Source organism: Canis lupus, chromosome 16, assembly GCF_048164855.1.
Source record: "Canis lupus baileyi chromosome 16, mCanLup2.hap1, whole genome shotgun sequence".
In the NCBI taxonomy this organism is placed as follows: domain Eukaryota; kingdom Metazoa; phylum Chordata; class Mammalia; order Carnivora; family Canidae; genus Canis; species Canis lupus.
Genome location: NC_132853.1, coordinates 46,505,711 through 46,527,704, shown reverse-complemented (window position 1 = coordinate 46,527,704; position 21,994 = coordinate 46,505,711). Strand labels below are relative to the sequence as shown.

General features: G+C 35.3%; 1 protein-coding gene across 10 annotated transcripts in view; it reads left to right on the top strand.

Annotated features, from left to right (window-relative positions):
• CEP112 (centrosomal protein 112) overlaps positions 1–21,994 on the top strand; it is a 400,571-nt gene that overhangs the window by 27,739 nt on the left and 350,838 nt on the right. For 7 of the 10 annotated variants that reach the window (XR_012009149.1, XR_012009150.1, XM_072781072.1 and 4 more), the window contains exons 5-6: positions 13,250–13,343; positions 15,189–15,266. The exons of 1 other annotated variant lie outside the window; for it this stretch is intronic. Coding sequence is in view for 7 of the 9 variants with exons in the window: in XM_072781072.1 (XP_072637173.1) it covers positions 13,250–13,343; positions 15,189–15,266 (172 nt within the window). In the remaining 2 variants the exon portion in view is untranslated. The remainder of the gene's footprint in view (positions 1–13,249; positions 13,344–15,188; positions 15,267–21,994) is intronic. 2 more of the 10 variants (XM_072781071.1, XM_072781066.1) reach the window with 1 other exon arrangement.

Here is a 21,994-nt window from a genome sequence, read left to right as displayed (position 1 = left end):
GGAGAATTATTAGGAACAAACAATTTTGTAATGATACAAGAGTCAGTTCATAAACATGACATAACAATTATAAATGCGTATGTAGAAAATAAGCAGGGGGATCCTTGGGTGGCTCAGCGGCATGGCGCCTGCCTTTGGCCCAGGGCGTGATCCTGGAGTCCTGGGATCGAGTCCCATGTCAGGCTCCTGGCATGGAGCCTGCTTCTCCTTCCTTCTGTGTCTCTGGCTCTCTCTCTCTCTCTCTCTTTCTCTATCATAAATAAATAAAAAAAATAAATCTTTAAAAAAATAATAAGCAAATAATCTTCAAAAACAAGAGGCAAAAATTATAGCTAAAGGGAGAAATAGACAAATCCATAAATGTTGCAGATTTTAACACCCTTTCTTAGGAACTGATGGAGCAGAAAAATCAGTAAGGCTAAAGGACTTGAACAATGCACTGACCCACCTCAGCCTCATTGACATCTATAAAATACCCCACCCAATAGGTGCAGATTACACATTCTTTAAGTACACATGGAATGTTCATCCAGATAGGTCATGTCTAGGTCATAAAAGAAATCTCAGTTGATCAAAAGATGAAAGACACAGAGTATGTATTCTGTCCTCGTTTGAATTTAATGAGAAATGAACAATAGTAGTATTGTACATCCAGAAAAGCCCTCAAATGTTTATAAATTTAAAAAATAACTTCTTTTTAAAAAAGATTTTCTTTATTCATGAGAAACACAGAGAGAGAGGTAGGGACATAGGCAGAGGGAGAAGCAGGCTCCCTGTGAGATTCCGGGATCACAACCTGAGCCAAAGGCAGACGCTCAACCCCTGAGCCACCCAGGCACCCCTTTTAAAAAAGATCTTATATTTAAGTGATCTCCACACCCAATGTGGGGCTTGAACTCACAACCCTGAGTCACATGCCTCACTGACAGCCAGGTGCCCCCAAAATATCACTTCTAAGGAACTCATTGGTCAAGAAAGAAATCACAAGGAAATTTAGAAAATATTTCAAACAAAGGATAAGGAAAATATAAAACTTAAAGGTACAGCTAGGGAAATTTACAGTTTTTAATGTTTATAACAGAAAAGGAGATAACAAAAATCAGTGATCACAGCTTCCCTTTTTGGAAGCTAGAAAAATAAGAGATGAGTGAACCCAATGTAAGTAAAATGAAGGAAATAATATAAATAGTAGAAATCAATGCAACAGAAAACAATAGAGAAAGATCAATGGACCAGGCATTAATTTTTTTTTTTTTGAAAAGCTAAATAAAATTGGTTAATACTGGTCAGACTGATCAAATAAAAAGAAATACATGGACAAATATAAAAACCTGTAGAATTTTTAATTTTGGTGTATAATTCCATTTTTTTTAATTCCATTTTTTTAAGAGTAAAAAGTAATATGCATAAAATAGTTATAAATATGTGTTAATGAATACATGGTATGAATAACAGAATTGTGGGGAGAGATGTGGAGCTATAAAGTAGTAGAGTTTTTGCATGCAATTGAAGTTTAAAATATATTGTTAAACTTTAGGATTTGTGTGTATGTGTGTGTGTGTATGTGAGTGTGAGATCTTCATGGTAACCACAAAGAAAATATACAGAAAAGGCTATGAGAAGGGAATCAAAACATGTTACTACAAAGAAATCAACTAAAAAGGGCAGCAGTAAGGGAGGAAATGAGAGACAAAGAAGCTATAAGAATACAGAAGATGGCAATAATAAGATTTTGTCTATCACTAATTAATTGTATTATGTGTAAATGGTTAAACTCCAGAATGAAAAGTCATGGCTTAGCAGAATGGATAAAAAATGCCAACTATATGCTGTTTACAGGAGATTCACTTTAGATCTAAGGAGACACACACATTGAAAATGAAAAGATAAAAAAAAGATATTCCATGTAAATGGTAACCAAAGGAGAGCAGATATGGCTACATATCATACAAAAGTATGATTTTCTTAATTTAAGAAGTTTTAATGAGACAAGGACATTATATTATGATAAAAAGGTCAATTCACCAAGAAAACATAACCATTACAAGTATATTCACCAAACATCTGAAGTCCTAAATATATGAGACAAACATTGATAGAACTAAAGGGAGAAATAGCTCTACAATAATAGTAGAAAACTCCAGTACCCCACATTCCCACATTCAATAATGTATATAACAATCAGAAGACTTGAACAACACTATGGACCAATTGGGCCAAACAGATAGATGCAGAGCTTTCTACATAACAACAGCAGACTACACATTTTTCTCAAGTGTGCTTTGAATATTATCTAGGGTAAACCATATGATAAGCTACAAAAAGGTCTTAAAGAATTGAACTCACAAAGAGTATTTTTTTTTTCTGATCAAAATATAGGGAAACTAGAAGTCAATAGCAGAAGTAAAACTGGAAAATTCACAAATGTGTGGAAATTATAATAACTCTAAGCAAGCAGTGAGTCAAAGAAGAAATCAAAAGGGATATTAGAAAATATCTTGAGATAAATGAAAACGAATACAACAACATACCAAAATTTATGAGAGGTTGTGAAAGTAGTGCTAAGAGGGAAATGTATAGCTGTAAAAGCTTACAGTAAAAACGAAGGATCTCATATTGACAACCTAAATTTGCATCTTAAGGAACTAGAAAAAGAAGAACAAACTCCAAAGTTAGCAGAAGGGAAATAATAAAAATTAGAGCAGAGATAAACAAAATGGAGAATGAAAAAGACATTAGGGAAAAAATAATACCAAGAGTTGTTTTCTTAAAAAAAATTCAACAAAATTGACAAACCTTTAGCTGAATTGACTAGAAAAGAAAGAAGACTAAAGGAACTGAAATTAGAAATGAAAGAGGGGATATTACAACTGTTTTAATAGAAATAAAAAGGATTATAGGTGAGTATGATGAGCTGATATATTCCAACAAATGGGATAAGCCAGATGAAATGACCAAATTACTAGAAATACATAATCTACCAAGAGAAGAGATAGAAATCACAAAGAGATAGAAAATCTGAAAAGACCTCTAACTGTTAAGGTGATTGAAGGAATATTCAGCAGTTTCACAACAAAGAAAAGCCTTCACCCATATGGCTTCATGGGTAAATTTTACTGAGCATCTAAAGAATATTTAATACCAGTCCTCAGACTCTTCCAAAAATTGAAGAGGAGGAAACACTTTCAAATTCATGGCATGAGGTCAGCATTATTCTGATACTAAAGCTGGGTAAAGACTACTGGAAAACTACAGACCAATTTCCCTGATGAATATTGATGTAAAAAATCTTAAAAAAAAGAATAACTAGCCTACAACTTGGCAGCATATTAAAAGGATTATTTACCGTGACCAAGTGGGATATTCCTGGAATGTAAGGGTAATTCAACATATGAAACTCAATCAATATAATACCTACATTAACGGAATGATGGAAAAAACCACATGATCATCTCAATTCATGCAGAAGAAGCATTTGACAAATTTAATACCCTTTTATGACAAAAATGCTTAATAAACTAGGAATGGAAGGGAATTATCTCAAAATAATAGTCCATGTATGAAAAGCAGACAGCTAACATCATACTTCATGTTGAAAGACAGACTTTCCGCTAAGGTCAGGAACAGGACAATGATGCCCACTCTTGTCACTTCAGTACAGTGCTAGAAGTTCTAGCCAGCGCAATTAGGCAAGAAAAAGAAATAAAAAGCATCCAAATTGGAAAGAAAGTAAAATCATTTCTGTTCACAGATGACATGATCTTATACACAGAAAACCCTATGTATTCTATAAAAAACTGTTAGAACTAATAAATTTAACAAAGCAGCGGGATACAATACCAACACAAAAATCAGTTGCGTTATTTTATATGCTAACAGTAAACAATCTAAAAAGGAATGAAGAAAACAATCCTATTTGCAATAGCATGACAATGAATAAAATACTTAGGAATTAAAGAGGTGAAAAACTACAAAATGTTGCTGAAAGATATTAAAGAAGGCATTAAAAAATGAAAAGACATCCTGTGCTCATGGAAGATTTAATATGTTAAGATGCCAGTATATTCAAAGTGATATATGGATCCAATGCAGTACTATCAAGATTCCAGTGACGTGTTTTTTTTCTTCCCTCAGAAATACAAAAATCCATCCTAAAATTCATATGGAATCTCAAGTGACAATGAATAGCCAAAACAATCTTGGAAAAGAAGAGCAAAACTGGAATCCTCACTCTTCCTGATTTTAAAATTTATTGCAAAACCATAGTTACCAAAACAGTGGTATTAGCATAAAGACAGACATATATAGAATAATACCCCAGAAATAACCTCTTGCACATATGATCAAATTATTTTTGACAAGGGTACCAAGACCAGTCAATAGGAAAAGAACAGATTTTTCAGCAAATTTTGCGGGGAAAACTGGATGCAAAACATGCAAAAGAATGAAGGTGGACTTTTACCTTACAGTATATACAAAAATTAACTCAGAATGGATCAAGACCTAAACATAAGAGCTACAACTATACAACTTTTAGTTGAAAATATAGAGGAGAAGCTTCATGACAGTGGGTTTAATAATGGCTATGACACCAAAAGCAGAAAAATAGATGAGTTACATCAAAATTAAAAATTAATGTGTATCAAAGGATACAGTCAACAGAATGAAAAGACATCTCATGCAATGGGAGAGAATATTTGCAAATTGAAACATGATTAGTCTTCAGAATATATATCAAAAATTCTACAAGTTGGGATGGTTGGATGGCTCAGTCGATTAGGTTTCCAACTCTTGATTTGTGGCTTGGGTCATGATTTTGGGGTCGTGGGATTGAGCCCTGAGTTGGGCTCTTTGCCCATCTTGGAGTCTGCTTGAGATTTTCTCACTCTCTCTCTTGTCCCTACCCTCCCCAACCTCCGCTGCCAGGCTCACCCACACATGCATTGTTTCTACAAAGAAAAACAAAAGCAAAAATTCTACAACTCAGTGTCAAGAAGAAGACCTGTCTGGTCACAAAGTAGGCAAAAAACCTTGAATAGACATTTCTCCAGAGAAGTTACACAAATGGCCAAGAAACACATGAAAAGATGCTCTGGAATGCAAATCAAAAATATGCTAAGATATACCTCACAGCTATTAGGATGGCTGCTAGTAAAAAAACTCATCAACTAGAATAGTTGTTTCTTAGTAGCAAGGATGTGGAGAATTGGGACCCTTGTGCACTATTGGGAGGAATGTAAAATGTGATAGGCTACTGTGTTAAATAGTATGCCAGTTCCTCAAATAAATTAAAAATAGTTACCTTATGATCTAGCAAACCAACTTCTAGGTATATATCCAAAAGAATTGAAACAAGGACTTGAACGATTATTTGTACACCCATGTTCATGGTATCATTATTTGTACTAGCCAAAATGTAGAAGAATTCCAAGTGTTCATTAGTTGATGATTGGAAAGAAAATGTGGTATATGCAGAGAGTGAAGATGAGTGAGCCTTAAAAAGGAAGGAAATTCTGAAGCATTTTATACCATGATGAAACTTGAAGATGCTATGCTAGGGGAAATAAGCCAGTCACAAAAACATGAATACTGTATGTTTCCACTCCTGTGAGGTACCTGAAGTAATGATATTCATAAAAGCAGAAAGTAGGATAGTATTTGCCAATGGCTGCAGGCAAAGAGGAATGGGGTGTTACTGTTTAATAGGTACAGAGTTTTAGTTTGGAAGATGAAAATGCTCTAGAGATGGATGGTGGTGATGGGTGCATAGCAATATGAATGTACTATTTTAAAAAAATATTTTATAATTTGGGAGAGTGTGTGAGTGGATGATCAGGGGGAGGAGCAGAGGGAGAGTGACAAGCAGACATCGTGTTCAGTGCGGAGCCGGGCATGGGGCTAGATCCCATGACCTTGAGATCATGATCTGAGCTGAAACCAAGAGTTCAATTTCTAACCAACTGAGCCACCCAGGCACCCCTGTGAATGTACTTAATGCCACTAAACTACACTTAAAAATGGTTAAGACAGTAAATTTCATGTGTCTTTTGCCACAATTAAAAGAAAGAGAGAAAACACGAATTAGCATTATCCAGAATGAAAAGGAGACTCCATATGGATTCTGCGCACAGTAAGAATATAAAAAGAATAATATAAACAGCTTTATACCACTGAAAACTTTGACGAAGTGGACATGTTCCTTGAAAGACACAAAACCAACACTGACTCAAGAAGAAATGGGAAATTTGAGTAGCCCTGTTTCCACCAAGGAAACTTAATTTGTAATTAACCACCTTCCCACAAAGAAATCTCCAAACCCACATGGCTTCCTTGGTGAATTTTATCGGGCTTTTATGGAAGAAATACCATCTTGCATGAAATTTTTTTTCAGGAAATAGGGAAAAAGGGAATGCTTCCCAACTGATTTTGTTCAGTCAGTATTATGTTGTTTCCAAAAGTAGACAAAGACCTTACAAGAACATAAAACTGTATAACGGGATCCCTGGGTGGCGCAGCGGTTTAGCGCCTGTCTTTGGCCCAGGGCGGGATCCTGGAGACCCGGGATCGAATCCCACGTCAGGCTCCCGGTGCATGGAGCCTGCTTCTCCCTCTGCCTGTGTCTCTGCCTCTCTCTCTCTCTGTGTGACTATCATAAATAAATAAAAATTTAAAAAATTAAAAAAAAAAGAAATGTTTAAAAACTGTATACCAATATTCCCTCATGGACATAGACTTAAATGTTCTTAATTAGCAAATTGTATCCAGAAAAAGGATAAAAGGGTTATTATATCATGAATGTACATGGTTTAATCCCAGGAACATGAGGGGTTTTGGCACTTCATCACATAAATAATTTAAGAAAGAAAAATCATGTCATCATCTCAGTAGATGCAGAGAAAGCACTTAACATAATGCAACAACTATCCATGATAAAAACTCCCAGTAAGTTAGGAATAGAGGGGAACGTCCTCTGCTCAATTTGTTATCCATGAAAAACCAAAGCAATTATACGTAAAGGAAAGAAAAAGGTAGAGGACTTAACGTTCCTGACTTTTAGAATTAAAGCTACAGTAATAAAGATAGCAGTGTTGGTGAGAAGATAGATAGAGCCATAGATTAGAACAGAAATTCTAGAAATATATCTGCACATATACAGTCAATTGATTTTCCATAAAGATGGCAATGGAATTAAAGGAATTAAATCAAATTATGAGGGAACAACTGGATATCCATATGGGAAAAAATGAAATGGGTTATAGACTTAAATGAAAATGCTAAACCTAGAGAGCTTTTTTTTTTTTTTTTTAAGATTTTATTTATTCATGAGAGACACAGACAGAGAGGCAAAGAGAGAAGCAGGCTCCATGCAGGACTTGATCCTGGGTCTCCAGGGTCACGCCCTAGGTCGAAGGTGGCGCTAAACCGCTGAGCCACCCAGGCTGCCCCAACACTAGAGAACTTTGAAAAGAAAACAGAAAGATCTTTGTGACCCAGGAATAGGTAAAGATTACTAAAATAAGTTGTAAAAAAAAAAAACCCACAAGAAATAAGTTATAAACTGGACTATTTAAAACTTTTTTCTTTGAGAGACATCATTTGGAAAATCACCTGGCAAGGTACAGAATGGGAGAAAATATTCTAAGTACAAATATGTGACAAAGAACTGTGTCTAGAATATGTGAAGATCTCTTTACAATTCAAGAAAAGTAGACAACCTAATTAATGTGCTAAAGATTTTACAGATATTTCACAAAAGAAAATATATCAATGACTAATATGCGCATGTGAAAAGATGGTCACCATTATTCTTGATCAGGAAAATGAACATGGTTGAGTACAATGTGATATTACCACACATGCATTCGAATGGCTAAATTATAAAGACTTAGAAAGCCAAGTATGCTGATGATGTGATGAAACAGGAAGGCTCATGCAGTGTTGATGAGAATGTAAACTGGCACAATCACTTTGGAAAAGAGTTTGTTAATTTTCTAGAAAGTTTAAGATAACTTACCATATATGATTCCATAATTCTATTACCAGATGTTTAGTCAAGACAAATGAAAATGTATGTCCACATAAGTACTTGAATTGGAATGTTCATGGTTTTTTTCATAGTATCTGAAATGTGGGGACAATCAACATGTTCATCAGCATATGAATAAATATGCAAGCTATGGTTCATTCATATTAGGGAATACTACTAATCAATAAAAAGAAATGAACTTTTTAAAAATGAGATTTATTTATTTGAGAGAGAAAGCACATGAATGGGGTGAGGGGTGGGGAAGAGGGAGAGCATCTTTCAAGCAGACTCCCCACTGAACATGGAGGCCCACAAGGGGCTCCATCTCATGATCCATGAGATCATGACCTGAGCTCAAACTAAGAGTTGGATGCTTAACTGACTGAGCCATCCAGGGGCCCTAAGAAATTAAATTTTGTTACATGTAACAATATGGCTGGATCTCAAAAACATTTTCTTCAGGTGGAGAAGCCAGACATAAAAATGTACATACTGTTTGATTCCATGTACATGAGATTCTATTAAATAGGAGTTGTCTGGGTTTGTAGGAGATTGACAACAAAGGAGCTTGAGTCACCTTTGAGTGTGATAGAATCTTTATTGTGATGGTTATATAAGTATTTGTCAAAATTCATCCAACTCTACATTTTAAGTGGATACAGTTTTATTGATATAAATTATACCTCAATAAACTTAATAAAAATCATATCCAGGTATTGTTGAGGCTTCCTTGGTATGGCTTCTTCTAATCTAAACACCTGTGAACTAAAGGAACAAGTGATTTCCTCCACCTCCCAGCCTGGCTATAGCCAACACATGGTAGAGAGCCTGGCAAGCTCCCATTCAAAAACCAGGGAAAATGGGAGACCCATAGTGATGACGATTCTATAGCAATTCTGAAATCTAGCCAGGTATTTGTTTCCTGTTTCTTGATTAGGGTTTAGTGTTTCTTTCTGGGGATGTTCCTCATGACTCTTTGCTGTGTCTTTTGGGCTCTTGGCTTTTCCCTCTCAATTATTATTATTTTTTAACCATAAGGAATGATTTGCTTCCTTAAAGCTGAGTAGTTTTCCTAGCCTCCCTCCTGTTTGTAGGAATTTGGAGAATCAAATGTCTCTTTTCATTTTGAACTCTGTCCCTTTCATATGAAATTAGTCTGATTCAATGGTTTTGAGGCTATGTCTGTGTCCTTTGCCTTTCCTAGGCATACACCTTCTTATAAGCCATAGCTTTCAGAAATGATCACTTGCACTGAGTTTCAGTTTCCTCTCAAGGGCAAGGAACTCCATTTCTGCCTCTGGATTCTTGGTGAGTTTGACTTGTTCCTCTACTTTGGGGAACTTTGATCCCCTTCTACTTCTCCAGAGTAACACTTCCTGCCGTTTCTCGTTGTTTCTGGAACCAGAGCCTGGCAGATCTCAGGTTCCATCCTTTTCATGGCGTTGCATTTTTGTTCTAGCTAAAAAAAGTGACATAGTAAGCTCCTCTTTTAAGCTTTTCTCTGATGCAGTCTTGACTGACATTGTCACTACTATTCCTTTAATTATTATTTCCCCAGTTCCTATTTATTTACTCCTTCTGGAATTCATATTATTTCAGTGTTAGAGATTATGGAACTATCTACTTTATCTCTTGCATTTTCACTTATTATAATTATCCTTTTATTTTTTCCTGTGTGTTATCTGAATATTTCTTATCCTAGTTTTGTAATTCACTGATTTGATTTCATGTTATTTTATACTTTATTTATTTTTTAAAGATTTTATTTATTCATTCATGAAAGACAGAGAGAGAGAGGCAGAGATAAAAGCAGGCTCCATGCAGGGAGCCCAAAGCGGGACTCCAGGATCACGTCTCGGGCTGAAGGCAGGCGCTAGACCGCTGAACCACCCAGGGATCCCCTTATACTATATTTAATCTGTTATTCTCTTCCATTATGATTTTGAAATTTGGTAATCACGTTTTTCATTTTTTTAAAAGATTTTATTTATTTATTCATGAGAAACATACAGAGAGAGAGGCAGACACACAGGCAGAGGGAGAAGCAGGCTCTCCACAAGGAGCCTGATGCGGAACTCCATCCTGGACCTTGGGATCATTCCCTGAGCCAAAGGCAGATGCTCAACTACTGAGCCACCCAGGCATCCCCATGTTTTTCATTTGTAAGCACATTTGTATGATAATAGATTGTTCATTTCCTTTTTACATCTGAAATATCCATTTGAATTGCACTGGTAACACAAATTAAAGTTATATCTAGAAGTTCCCCGTATATCTATATCTATGTCTCTATATATATATATTTATTTTGTAGGAGGACATTTGGTCTTTCTTTAAATCTTACATGTCTTGTGTCTTATCTCTTTATCTTTATGAGGACACGTCTTTGTTTCTTTAGTATTTGGAATCAAGAATAATGTTGAGAGAATGGTTCTGGATTCCTGCTGAAATATTTTAGCATTAGGAAAAAGTGAAAGGGAAGAATTTATATTTCCTATAGTTTTTCTCCTTCTGAGGAGGAAAGAGGCATTTGGATGTCAGGGAACTTACTAACATAATTACTAATGTTTCTGTGTTAGTTTCAGCACCCTGAAATTGATCAAGCCACAGTCCCTGTCTTCTCACTGGCACAAGTACCATAACCGTGAGTTCCTGTAATCATGTCCCTTGCACCAGTTGTAGGCTATGTACGAGCATCATGCCTTGCTGTTCTGTGTGGTAGACAGCACCAGTTACTCTTCCTAAAGAGGCTTATGGTGTTGAGCGTTGAGCTTTATCTTCTACCCTCTGTCTCATGGTCACTCTGATCTCTGGCTCCATCACTGTGAGTTTGAACTGTCTTATCTACTTTGAGTTCCAGTAAATGGTGTTTCCAGCTGGAGACAGTCTTAATGGCAAGAAACGGAACTTCTTGCCTAATGTCCATGTCTCTTGTGCCAGCGGATTTTAGCAATTATATGGCCTCCTTCATTAGTTGTCTCAACTGCCAGCGCAAGAAGGTGGCTTCAAGCAGTGCCTCTGCTTTCCTTGGCCTGAATGGGAGCATGGATTAGGGACAATATAATGAATTTAGTGCGGGACACATTGAATTGTAAGAAAGTAGGGCTTTTCAGTTTGTATTTGTAATGGGGTTAGAGGTCGAGAGAGAGCAGTTTGGGTTGGAAATGTTGACTTCGTAATCAAAGCTCCTTGTTATTTGAAACTGATAGTCCTTTTATTTATTTTTTATTTTTTATTTTTTAAAGATTTATTTATTCATGATAGGGAGAGAGAGGCAGAGACACAGGCAGAGGGAGAAGCAGGCTTCATGCCGGGAGCCTGACGCGGGACTCGATCCTGGAACTTCAGGATTGCGCCCTGGGCCAAAGGCAGGCACCAAACTGATGAGCCACCCAGGGATCCCCCTGATAGTCCTTTTATTAGCAGTTTGGATTGTCCAGAGGGAATGCATGTAAAAGGGAAATAAATAAGGTTAGACACAGAGTCCTGAGATTATAGCATACTTGGGGTGGTCAGGGAAGGAAAAGCTGCTAAAGGTTATTGTGAAGGAGATTTCCGAAGAATTGAATGAGAACGGGGGAAGAATGGTTCTACAGAGCCAGTAAATATGGCTTCTTTAAAACACTGTTCCTTATGTTTTGGGGAGATCGACTAGGGTAAGGACACATAGTGGCTCATGTGCTTGAGCAACTAGGAGATCGTTGATGACTTCCCAGCACTTTCGGGATGAGTGGAAGTCAGATTGCAGTTGATTGAAAAGTATACGTCAGGTTAGGACATGGATCTAATAACTTATTTTGAAAACTTATGAAAGGAAAGAGGTGGATTGGTACAGAGGACAGCTACAAGTGAATTAAAAGGATATGTTGTTTTATGTATGCACCCTGTGTAATAAATAGATAAATGTTTCAGTCCTCTTTTTTTATTAATATTTTCTATGAGAATTTCTTTTAATATTTAAGCATTTTTCAATTTTTAAGTTAGCTCTTTTTATGATTGTTTAATCTATTCTTAAAGAAAGACAGGCCAGTGCTTAGTATGATGTATCAGATTGCCTCTTCCTACATCCTTAGTTTTAAATGTTTATATCAGCTCAAGCACATGGGCTAATGAAATTATTCTCAAAATATTACTTCATCTATTTTCTTGTTTGTTCTTAAGTATTTGGATATCTGGGATATTGAGTAGGGGTATATAAATTAATAGCTCTCTTTAAAACAGCTTTTTCAGATATTCTACATTACTTCGTAACTAGTCTAAGGATTGTTGCTCTTTCAATGTTACTAACAAAAACACATTCATTGTCATCTTGTCTTTTTCAACTACTATTCTGTCCTTGAGAATACTTAGTATGGACCAGTATTTGTGAAGGGAATCCTGATAGGGCTTATGGTTAAAAGTTAGTGACTTTAACTCATTCTTTAATGGTTAATTTCCATTTTATGTATCTTTAAGGAGCTGTTCAGAGGAAAAGATATTCATAATAATGAAACTTTCATTGAAATAGCTTGAGTAAAAATACATGAGAGACTCCAGGCTAAAGTAGAATATTGAGAATGGTATTTTTACACTATATTTTATATTGGAGAAAAGTCTTCTTGTTCAAATTCATTTGGAAGCTTACACTATTTTCCTATTTATACTGTATGTACAACATTTTACCTGAATTAATGTGGTGTATTTTAAATTTAAGACTTTGATTTATCTGTAGTTTCTGACATGGTTTCAAATTAATCCAAATTTTCAGTACACAAGATACTTAAATTTTATATATTTTAATGCTTCATCTTGATGTGCAACATGAATCCAATAACACTTACTAACCTTTTAAAAGAATTATCCTCTCTGAGAATATATGTTTTATTTTTCTCTTGTTCTCTACCTTAGGAAAAGAAGGAGGGAGGAGAAAAGGTTTAAATACATGTAGTTAAAAAAAAATACATGTAGTTTATTAATAGTTTCACTTAAAAATAGCACTTGTTTGTAAGCAAGTGTGTGGCATTTAGGTGACATTTTACTTATAGTTAAGCCTAAGTGAATTAAAACATAAGAAATACAAATGGTTGTTATTCGCATTTATTTTTTCTTTACTATGGAAACATCATTGTTAAATATAAACAATCATCTGATATCCTGGAGGAAAAAATTAGTAATCCTAGATTTGAATGCCCATGTGTCCTCTGAATTTCCCCCATTCTGATTGTTACTATTTTGGTCTGTTAGTAGGGAGCAATCCACTGCGAACCTCCAAATGAGATCCCATTCTATGAGTCCAACCTCCAGAGAAGATGGACAAAATATTACCCCAAAGAGTTGTGTAAGATCAGATTCTACTTTTGTTTGTTTGTTATTTTAAAATAACTCCACAAATGTTTAATTTCATGTTTGTCAAAATTCCAACAATTATTTGAAAACAGTGAATAAAGTCTAAATGTTTTGGTGAACACCCTGATAGCAAAGAAAATTGTGTTTGGTATATTCCACCTTGTTCCTTCTGCTTTCTCAGTGATTCTGAGGCATCATGTGAAGCAGTGTGTTGTTTCTCTTGTGCACTGAAGAATGACTTTGGAAAGCTTCATTTTTTAGTTTTTTTTCCTTTCCCCTTTTACTCAGAGTATATGTGTGTGGGTATGTGTGTGTGTATATAAATGATTAGACATCCAGTGGTCACAAATTTAAGAAACTGGGATTAATTTGTAGTGAAGTAGGGGACATTGCATTTTTGCTGAAAATGAACTATTTATGTCCTGAAATGTGAATGCCTCTCTTGCATCTAATTACTTAACATGGTTTTGGTTTGAACAAGGTGCTAGTGAGCATTCCAGTTGGCTTTATAAAGAGAAGAATTTTGTCTGCTTACTATGGCCTTTCTTTTGTAACTCTGGCTTGTCTTGGGTTATGTGACTTTTAGTTACAAAGAGATCATGTGTGATGCGTGACTGTTCAGCAAATATTGCTCCAAACATAACTCACTGCATTTTCTCCAGTGATAGTTTGGAACTTTGGAAAATATTTTAAGGGCAGCGTGTTTTAAATATTTGTGGGTTTATTATCAACCATTACATTCACTTAAAATAAGGCAGGTGCTTTTTCTTGAGAACTTCTTGTTCACAAAGAAAAACAGACAAGAAGCAGGGGACCAACAATATAAATAATAAGGAATTTGAATATGGTATATATAATAAATTCAACATTCTGTTCAATAGAAATTTGGAGATAATAAGATATGAAGAACATTTTAGTATATCTTCATCACTTCAGATAATTTAAATGATTATAGGTAAATTTATTTATTAATAATGAGGTTTTTCTAAAAGCGTGAAAATGCTGTGCCAATAAATTTAATTTCAAAATACATTTTTTGGCTGTACTGTAACATACACATTATTATTATACACAGATTTACTTTTCTAAGTTTCTAGAGCTTTTAGATCATTGCCCATTTCTGGGTACCAATTTTAGACTGTGTTCAGTTAATTATATTTTTAATCGGCTTTGATAAATGTGTAATATAATAAGTTATATGGGAGGAGAAAAAAGCATGCAATTTTAATTTTTTAAAAAGTAAAATTTCACCATTATTGTGTTCTCATGATGTGAATCCAAAGCTTATTTCTCTTTATATTCAGTGTATGAATGAGAATTAATTTCAGAACAAAGAGCTTCTTGGACATCAACACAAACTTCCCTGTTAACTAATTTTAAGGATTATAAATAATTCATCTTTTCAAGTGTTTCCCCACCCCCCTTTAAAGCTACTGTGGTATACCACAATTAAAACTTTTTGTAAAAGAACTTAAAGAGAAGAATCTGGATTAATTTTTAAAAAGTTCTTTTGATGTGTTTTTTTTTTTTTTGAATCTAGTTACTATGCGAATATATTGGAAGGCACCTCATAGCCCTCAGCAGCTATAATAAACAGTCATTACTTAGAATTGAGAACTCTAGCTCAGCTGACATAAACCTTTCCTCTGAGGGTGATGCACCACCACCAGAAAAGCACACAAAATTTTTCATTACTTTGAATGACATATATTTTGTCCTGTTTTCTGTCTTTTCTGTTTTCTTTCTTTTCCCCTCACTCCCTCTCTCCCTCGTTCGTTTTTGCTTTTATTTCTTCCTTCCTTCTCCCCCTTCTTGTCTTTTGTCTTTTGTCTTTCAGGAAGCTCATTCCAAAAAATCTGCTGTTTCTTTGGATGACAGCGACATTGAAGCTCGCCTTAATAGTTGGAATCTTGGGGTAAAAAAAAGTACTTGTTTTATGTATGTATATTAATGTAGGAGAATCGTATTATATTTGTAAAACATCTCAACTAATTCTATTTAGTGAATATTATTGGATGTCAGCCATTCAGTACTGCGGTGGTACTGTGGGAGAAGGACTTTGAGTACAGGAAAGAGAAAGAACATTCCAAAGAAGCATAAAACAGCCCCTGCCCTCAACAAGCTGATTTTCTCATTGGTAAAATAGAAGATATACACATAAGTCATTAAATAATAATTTAAGATAGTATATGGTGAAATATTAAAATGAATTAGAAAGTACAATACTAAAGTGGTGGAACAGGGAGGGAGGACTTGGAGAAGCAAGGTCATTTGGGTAAAAAAAAAAAAATGGGAGATTTCCTGGATGAGCTGCCATCATGGGCAGCAGTTTAGAGATACAGAGGCCGAGAGGGGCATGGATGTATCTGGATAGCTGTGGAGGTACAGAGCTGGGAAGAGAGAGGTATGAAGGAACATGTGGTGTAAGTCACTTGACATGACGGGATCTTTGGGATTAATGTAGGGGATTAGTGGGCAGTGTTAATCAGGCTGGATTGTATTGGAGCTTTGATTGCTAGATGGAGTGATTTAGCTTTTACATTTTAGGCAATAGTGAGCCATAGAGGTTTATTTTTTCCTTCCACGGTCCACTCTACATGATGCTGTTTAAATGCTCTGAGGAAATGAAAAGGGGTTTAGAGCAATTTTTATCACATTTTGTTATTAATTAAATAATTTGTAATTTGAAAATTGAAAAGTATAGAAAATCAGAGGAATAAAGTATGTTTGAAAATCCTAACACTGAGAGATGGCTTAACCTTGCGTTCTATATATCCTCCCTTTCTTTTTTCCCCTGTATTTACACAATTAAACTTTAAACAAAATTGGGGTTATAAATATTATTTTGTGCTGTTTTAAATTTGCTATAGGTTTATAATAGTTCTATAAATATGAATATTAACAATAGCACTAATTTTTCTTTTGGATGGGTATTACATAACTTATTTAAGCATTCTGTTGTTTTTGGACATTTTGGTTGCTCTCAGTTTGCGGCTAATATAAGTAACATATAAGTAATACTGCCGTAAAATTTCCTACAGATTCTTTGTATACATTTTTGGTTGCTTTCTCAGGTTACATCCCTTCTAGGCACCTGCCTCCAGATGGTATATACCAGTTTATTCTCCAACTAGCAGTATATAAGATTATCTATTTCTTACTTCTTCACTGCACATTAGGGATTGTTGTTTTTAAAAACGTAAAACCTTTCCTCCTAATAATGGTCTTTAATGAAAGCAGTGCTTTAGGAAAATTGACTTGGTGGCATTTTGAAGGTTGTGTTGAGTGTGAATAGAAATTGGAGAAAGGGAACCAATCATCTTTTTGGTGTTTGTGATGAATACCACATTAGTATGATTTCTGTGAAGATGGCAAGTATTGAAAAAAAGACATTTCAAAGAGGGTAAAAGATGCTAGCGACTGATTGGTGAGCTGACCAGAAGGGCACCTAAAGGTTTACTTCTAGGAAATGGGAACATTGGTTCTCTGTCAGCTTCATGAGACTCGAGGGCTGGAATCCTATTTCATAGCCACACGGTGCCGGGTGGTGGCTGCACCCAGAGGCTGGACAGCCAGTCTTCAGGGGACAGAGTAAGGACAGCTGGCTCCTGCAAGGGACATGAGTAGAAGGTAGGGCATGGATAAGAATTTAAAGCAATGTGAATCTTCTAGCCATTTTGGGAGCATGTTAGCTAAAGAGAAGAGAGAGAATTAATAACAAGAGGGGAATAATAAGTCAAAAGAAACACACTGTTATGTTTGAAGGTGGAGCAGAAGCTGCCACTGGAGGGCAGGCCTAAGTTACGAGTGTGGGAGAAGAGCACAGGAAATCCCCCAGAAAGAAATATTTTTGTTATTTGCCAGAAAGCAATATTAAAGTGAAAAGTGAAATCCTGGGCTATCCTTTTAAACTTGCCTTTGCCCTTAGCCATTTGAAACTTCTGATGTACATTTCTTAGCACAGAGAGTACTTTGCCTGATTATTTAACTGTTCAGTGGATTGAATTCATATAATAAAATTAAAATAAAACATCTAAAATATTTTGAGGTAATGCCTGAAAACTAGGTCTGCCTGGGTTTGTTTCACACTTTCATTGTTCAAAGGATGCACTAACATTGTAAAATATGAAAGTCTTGCATTTTTATATATTTATAACATATATACATTAATCAGGCTGAACTATATCTTTTGATCACAGTAGAATAATTTAAGAATCCAGTGTATTAAAAAGCTTAGATTTTACTTTGATTTTAGTTTTGTACGAGAACGTGTGATGGATTTTTTTTCTTTCTTCCTGTGAATGATGGTTAATAGTAGTTAATTTTAGTGCTCTATGCCAGGGGTGCATTTTTTATATTGCTGGCATGACTTTCATACGCCTTCGTTCAGGTGCATTAGATGTTCTAGAATTTGAATTTTCTAGCTTTTGTTAAAAATACATTTTTTTCCTGCAAATATATTCTTTCTTTCTCCCGGGAGTGTTAGTATTTTTTTTTTTAAGGAATACATAATTCAAATAGAGAGATTTATTTATTAAACCTAGCAATTAAATTTTCCTCCTGTATTTTTTTCTTACTCTTTAAACATTTAACCTTTAGTTTTGGGGAAACTTTCTTACTGTGCCATATAATTGATATATTCCATGCTTGACTGTCTTTATGTAAATTTTTTTTTTTTTCCGTTTTATTTTTCTGAGGCCCTGGTAGAGAGCTGGGAGGAGGACTTTCCTGGGCCTTCCATTCTAGTTATTAGTCACCTGCCCACTGCCGCCATTGGCCTATGCACTGACTGTAAAATCTCACTCTCACCAGGAGCAGAGGAATAGTGAGGACTCTCTTTGCTACTTTGCCCCAGAGCAGGATCCAGGAGGAGTATGGAATTAGCACAGGGATTGCTCTCAGGAATAGGCAGTGGGAGCTGGGTGAGGTTAGCAGAAGTGAGTGCCCCTTAGATCCCGCAGGTAGCTCCAGCGGGTGGACAGCGCCCTAGAGTTAGGCAGACCCAGCTGGAGGTCAGGGGCCATTAGGGAGGAGTGAACCTTTCTGCCGAGGGCTAGGGGTTACCTGTGAGCTGTTAGCAAGTGGGGATATGCCTTTACTGTCCTTGTGGGAAGCCTGGCTGTTCTGCTCCCTGGGGCCTTCTTCACTGTGGCTGTTGGGAACTGTCTTAATCAGACACCAAGGACAGCTGTCAGGCTGGTGTAGCAGACAAAAGAATATGAGTAAGACCAAAGAGTAGGTTGAGATGAGCGATTCCAGTAGATGAGCTGCCCAACTTGTTGACCCTCAGAATTGCGAGCTAAATAAAATGGTTGTAGTTTGAAGCTGTGAAGGTTTGGGGTAATTTGTGGTGTAGCAGAAAGCTAATTAATACAGATACTGCCTAATGATTTTCTGAAGTGACTGTGCTCGTTTTCATCAGCAGCAGCAAAGTGCCGGCTTCTGAGAGTCTACTTTCTCTTCAATCCTTGGTATGGTCAGTTAATTTTTTTTTTTTTTTTACTTAAAAAAATTTAGCCTTTCTTAAGAGTGGTTAGTAACATTGCGTTATGTGGTTTTAATATGTATTTTCCTGGTGACTAACACAGTTAGGTGACTTTTCCTATGTTCGTGACAGTTTAGATGGTCTCTGGGAGTCAAGTGCCTACTTGTGGCTTTACCAGTTTTTCTGTTGGGTTGTTTGCCTTTTTCATACTGGTATGTCAGAGCTTTGTATCTATTCTGGGTAAGAGTCCTTTTGGACTAAGTATAAATAGTTTCTCCTACTTTGTTGCTTTCCTTTAATCTCTTACTGGTGTCTTTGATGAACAGAAAAATTAAATTTTAATGCAGTTCATTTTCTCATTTTTTCATTATGTGATTAATGCTGTTTTGTGCTCCATTTAAGATCTTTGACTACCTTAAGGTCCTGAAGATGTTCTTCTCTGTTTTCTCCTAGCAGCCCTATGGTTTTACTTTTTCTATTTAGATTACATCCCATCTGGAGGTGATCTGGGTATATGGTATAAGATAGGGTGTTAAGATTTATTTTTGTTCCTTATGTCTATCCAGGTGACACTCTCACATATTGTAAAGACTCATCCTGCTGTACTACAGTGTTATTTGTCTCATAGATCAGGTGACAGTACATGTCTTTCTGTTTCCATTCTGTTCCTTTGGCTTATTTGCTTTTCCTCATGCCAATAGACTGTGCCTTTATGTCTGTATTTAATTTGTGCTCACTAAATGTTGAAATGTGAGTAAACCAACGAATCAGCCTCCATTTGTAGTATTATTTCTGAGGAAAAACGTTTTTCAAGTTTTAAAATGTTGACTTAAAAAACACTATTTTGGAGCGTAATTGATTTGACATTGAGGACTGAATTTATTTTATGCTATTGAGAGAATTTTGGCAGTTCTGACTGATGCCATGACCTAAAAACATTTATTTTAGTTGTGGTGCTAGTAATATATTGCTTGGTAATGTCCTTTCCTTTAAGGCGGCTAAAATATCAGATAAAATATCTATTTTTCTAGAATCATAGAATATCTTTAATTGGTCAACATTAGTCTATAGGGGTATTTGATCAGTTTGACCAAAATCCTGAATAATCCAAAGAAACTGGCAGAGCCCTTTGTAATCAAACAAATTGGCTAAAACACTAACCAAAATAGAATATTAAAAGCAGTTTTCATTAGAAAGAATTCAGATATCTGTATTTGTGTCTAGTTTAAACTATTACATATTTTATTACTGTGATTCTATTTGCTCTCTAAATAAGAAGTGTTTGGTCATGTGATTCATTCCTGCTATTGGAACTTAATTTTTTTGGCTTTGTTTTCTGTATAATATTTTGTTAGACTTTAGTGTTTCACATACATCTTTTCTATCTTCTATTTTGGACATTCTTTATTGTGGTCTTCTTTCCTGAGGTATTATGAGAGAACAAGAAATTTTCTAAAAGAACATGAAAAAAATGTTAAGACTGTTTACAGATTGCTTCAAGTCCATTACTGGTAGGTTACAAAGTGGGAACATTTAACTTCAAAGCACATCTGGCTGCTGTTATAAAATCAGAAAATAGATTGCTTATTTCCCCCAAATAGACGCAAGAACATGCTTTACTATGGATAATTCTCATTACATATTGAAAGTGGTAATGAGACAAACTCAATGTATTGTAAATGAACAACAACAGATTCATAAATGTTTACAGTGTTCATTATTGTTTTTAAATATTATAATATAATAGACTTTTTCTTTTCTTTTTTTTTTGGTCAGCTTGAGAAAGGAAATTTATGATAACAGAATGAGTCTTTAACTTCTGTATTTAAATGGCTTTTAAAGATGCAGAGGATGAAACAGGAGTCACTTCTCCATAGTTGAAAGGCTACATTGTAATTAGCTAAACCAATATTTTGTACTCCGCTTGTAAATGTAGAGCTGTGTCAAAATAAGTCACAGATGGTTTTCTTGGCTTTGGTTTTAAATTTTAAGCTTAATTAGAGCTTGAGCATCTTTGAGAATTCCGTTTCCCCCGCCTTTATTTTTCCCCTTCTATTTAATTCTGCTTCATGAATTAGGGTTTTATATATTTGCAGATATGGGTGTGTCTTTGAAGAACTTACTTTCTAGGCTGTTTTTATCCATTCCAAAAATAGAGAATGGTTACTTACTTTTCATATATATACCTTCAGACAATAAATATTTATTGAGTGCACTTTGCTGCCTCCTGGAAATTTGCTGCCTCTATTTTTCAAAAAGCTGTGTATATATAGTACAGTGTTATTTACTAAATGTGCCTCTTCCTCTGGGTGATATTTAAGTGGGTTTTATTATTATCTCCACTTAATAAATGTTTTCCAAAGTAAATGTACAAATGCATACACCCACTAGTGGTACACCATCTGAAACACTTTTATTTTCAGATTTTTAATGTGTACCAATCAGGTGGCTATAAAATGCTATTTCACTGTGGTATTACTTTACATTTTCATTGGAAAAGATTGCACATATATTCATATGTGTAATAGTCATACAAATTTCTTCATCAGTAAATTGTGTCTCATATTTTTCCCATTAAAAAACCTGTATTCTTTCATTAAATTTTAAAGACCTTTTTTACGTATTTTGAGACTGATAATTTGTTCAAACATCTCCAGTTTATGGTTATCTTTTCATTTTATTTATGATATATTTTTTGGAGTAAGTTCTTGCCTAGTCAAATTTATTAATTTTTTGTTTATGCTTTTTGGATTTTTTTTGTCTCTTGCGTAAGAAATCTTTTCTGTTTTGGCCATAAGTCATTCTTTTTTTTTTTTTTTCTTAGCAAGTGAAGGGGAGTGGGGGATGGGGTGAGGAGGGGCAGAGGAGAGAGAAAGAGAGAATTTTAAGCAGACTCCACACCCAGCAGGTGCTCCATGAGGGGCTCAATCTCACAACCCTGAGACCATGACCTGAGCTGAAATCAAGAGATGGATGCTTAACCAACTGAGCCACCCGGTGCCTTAAGTCATTCTTTTAAGTTGTCTTCTGAAAGGTTTGGGTTCTGCTTTTATTTTATTTACTTATTTTTAAAAAGATTTTATTTATTTATTCATGAGAGATACAGAGAGACACAGAGAGAGGCAGAGGCATAGGCAGAGGGGAGAAGCAGGCTCCAT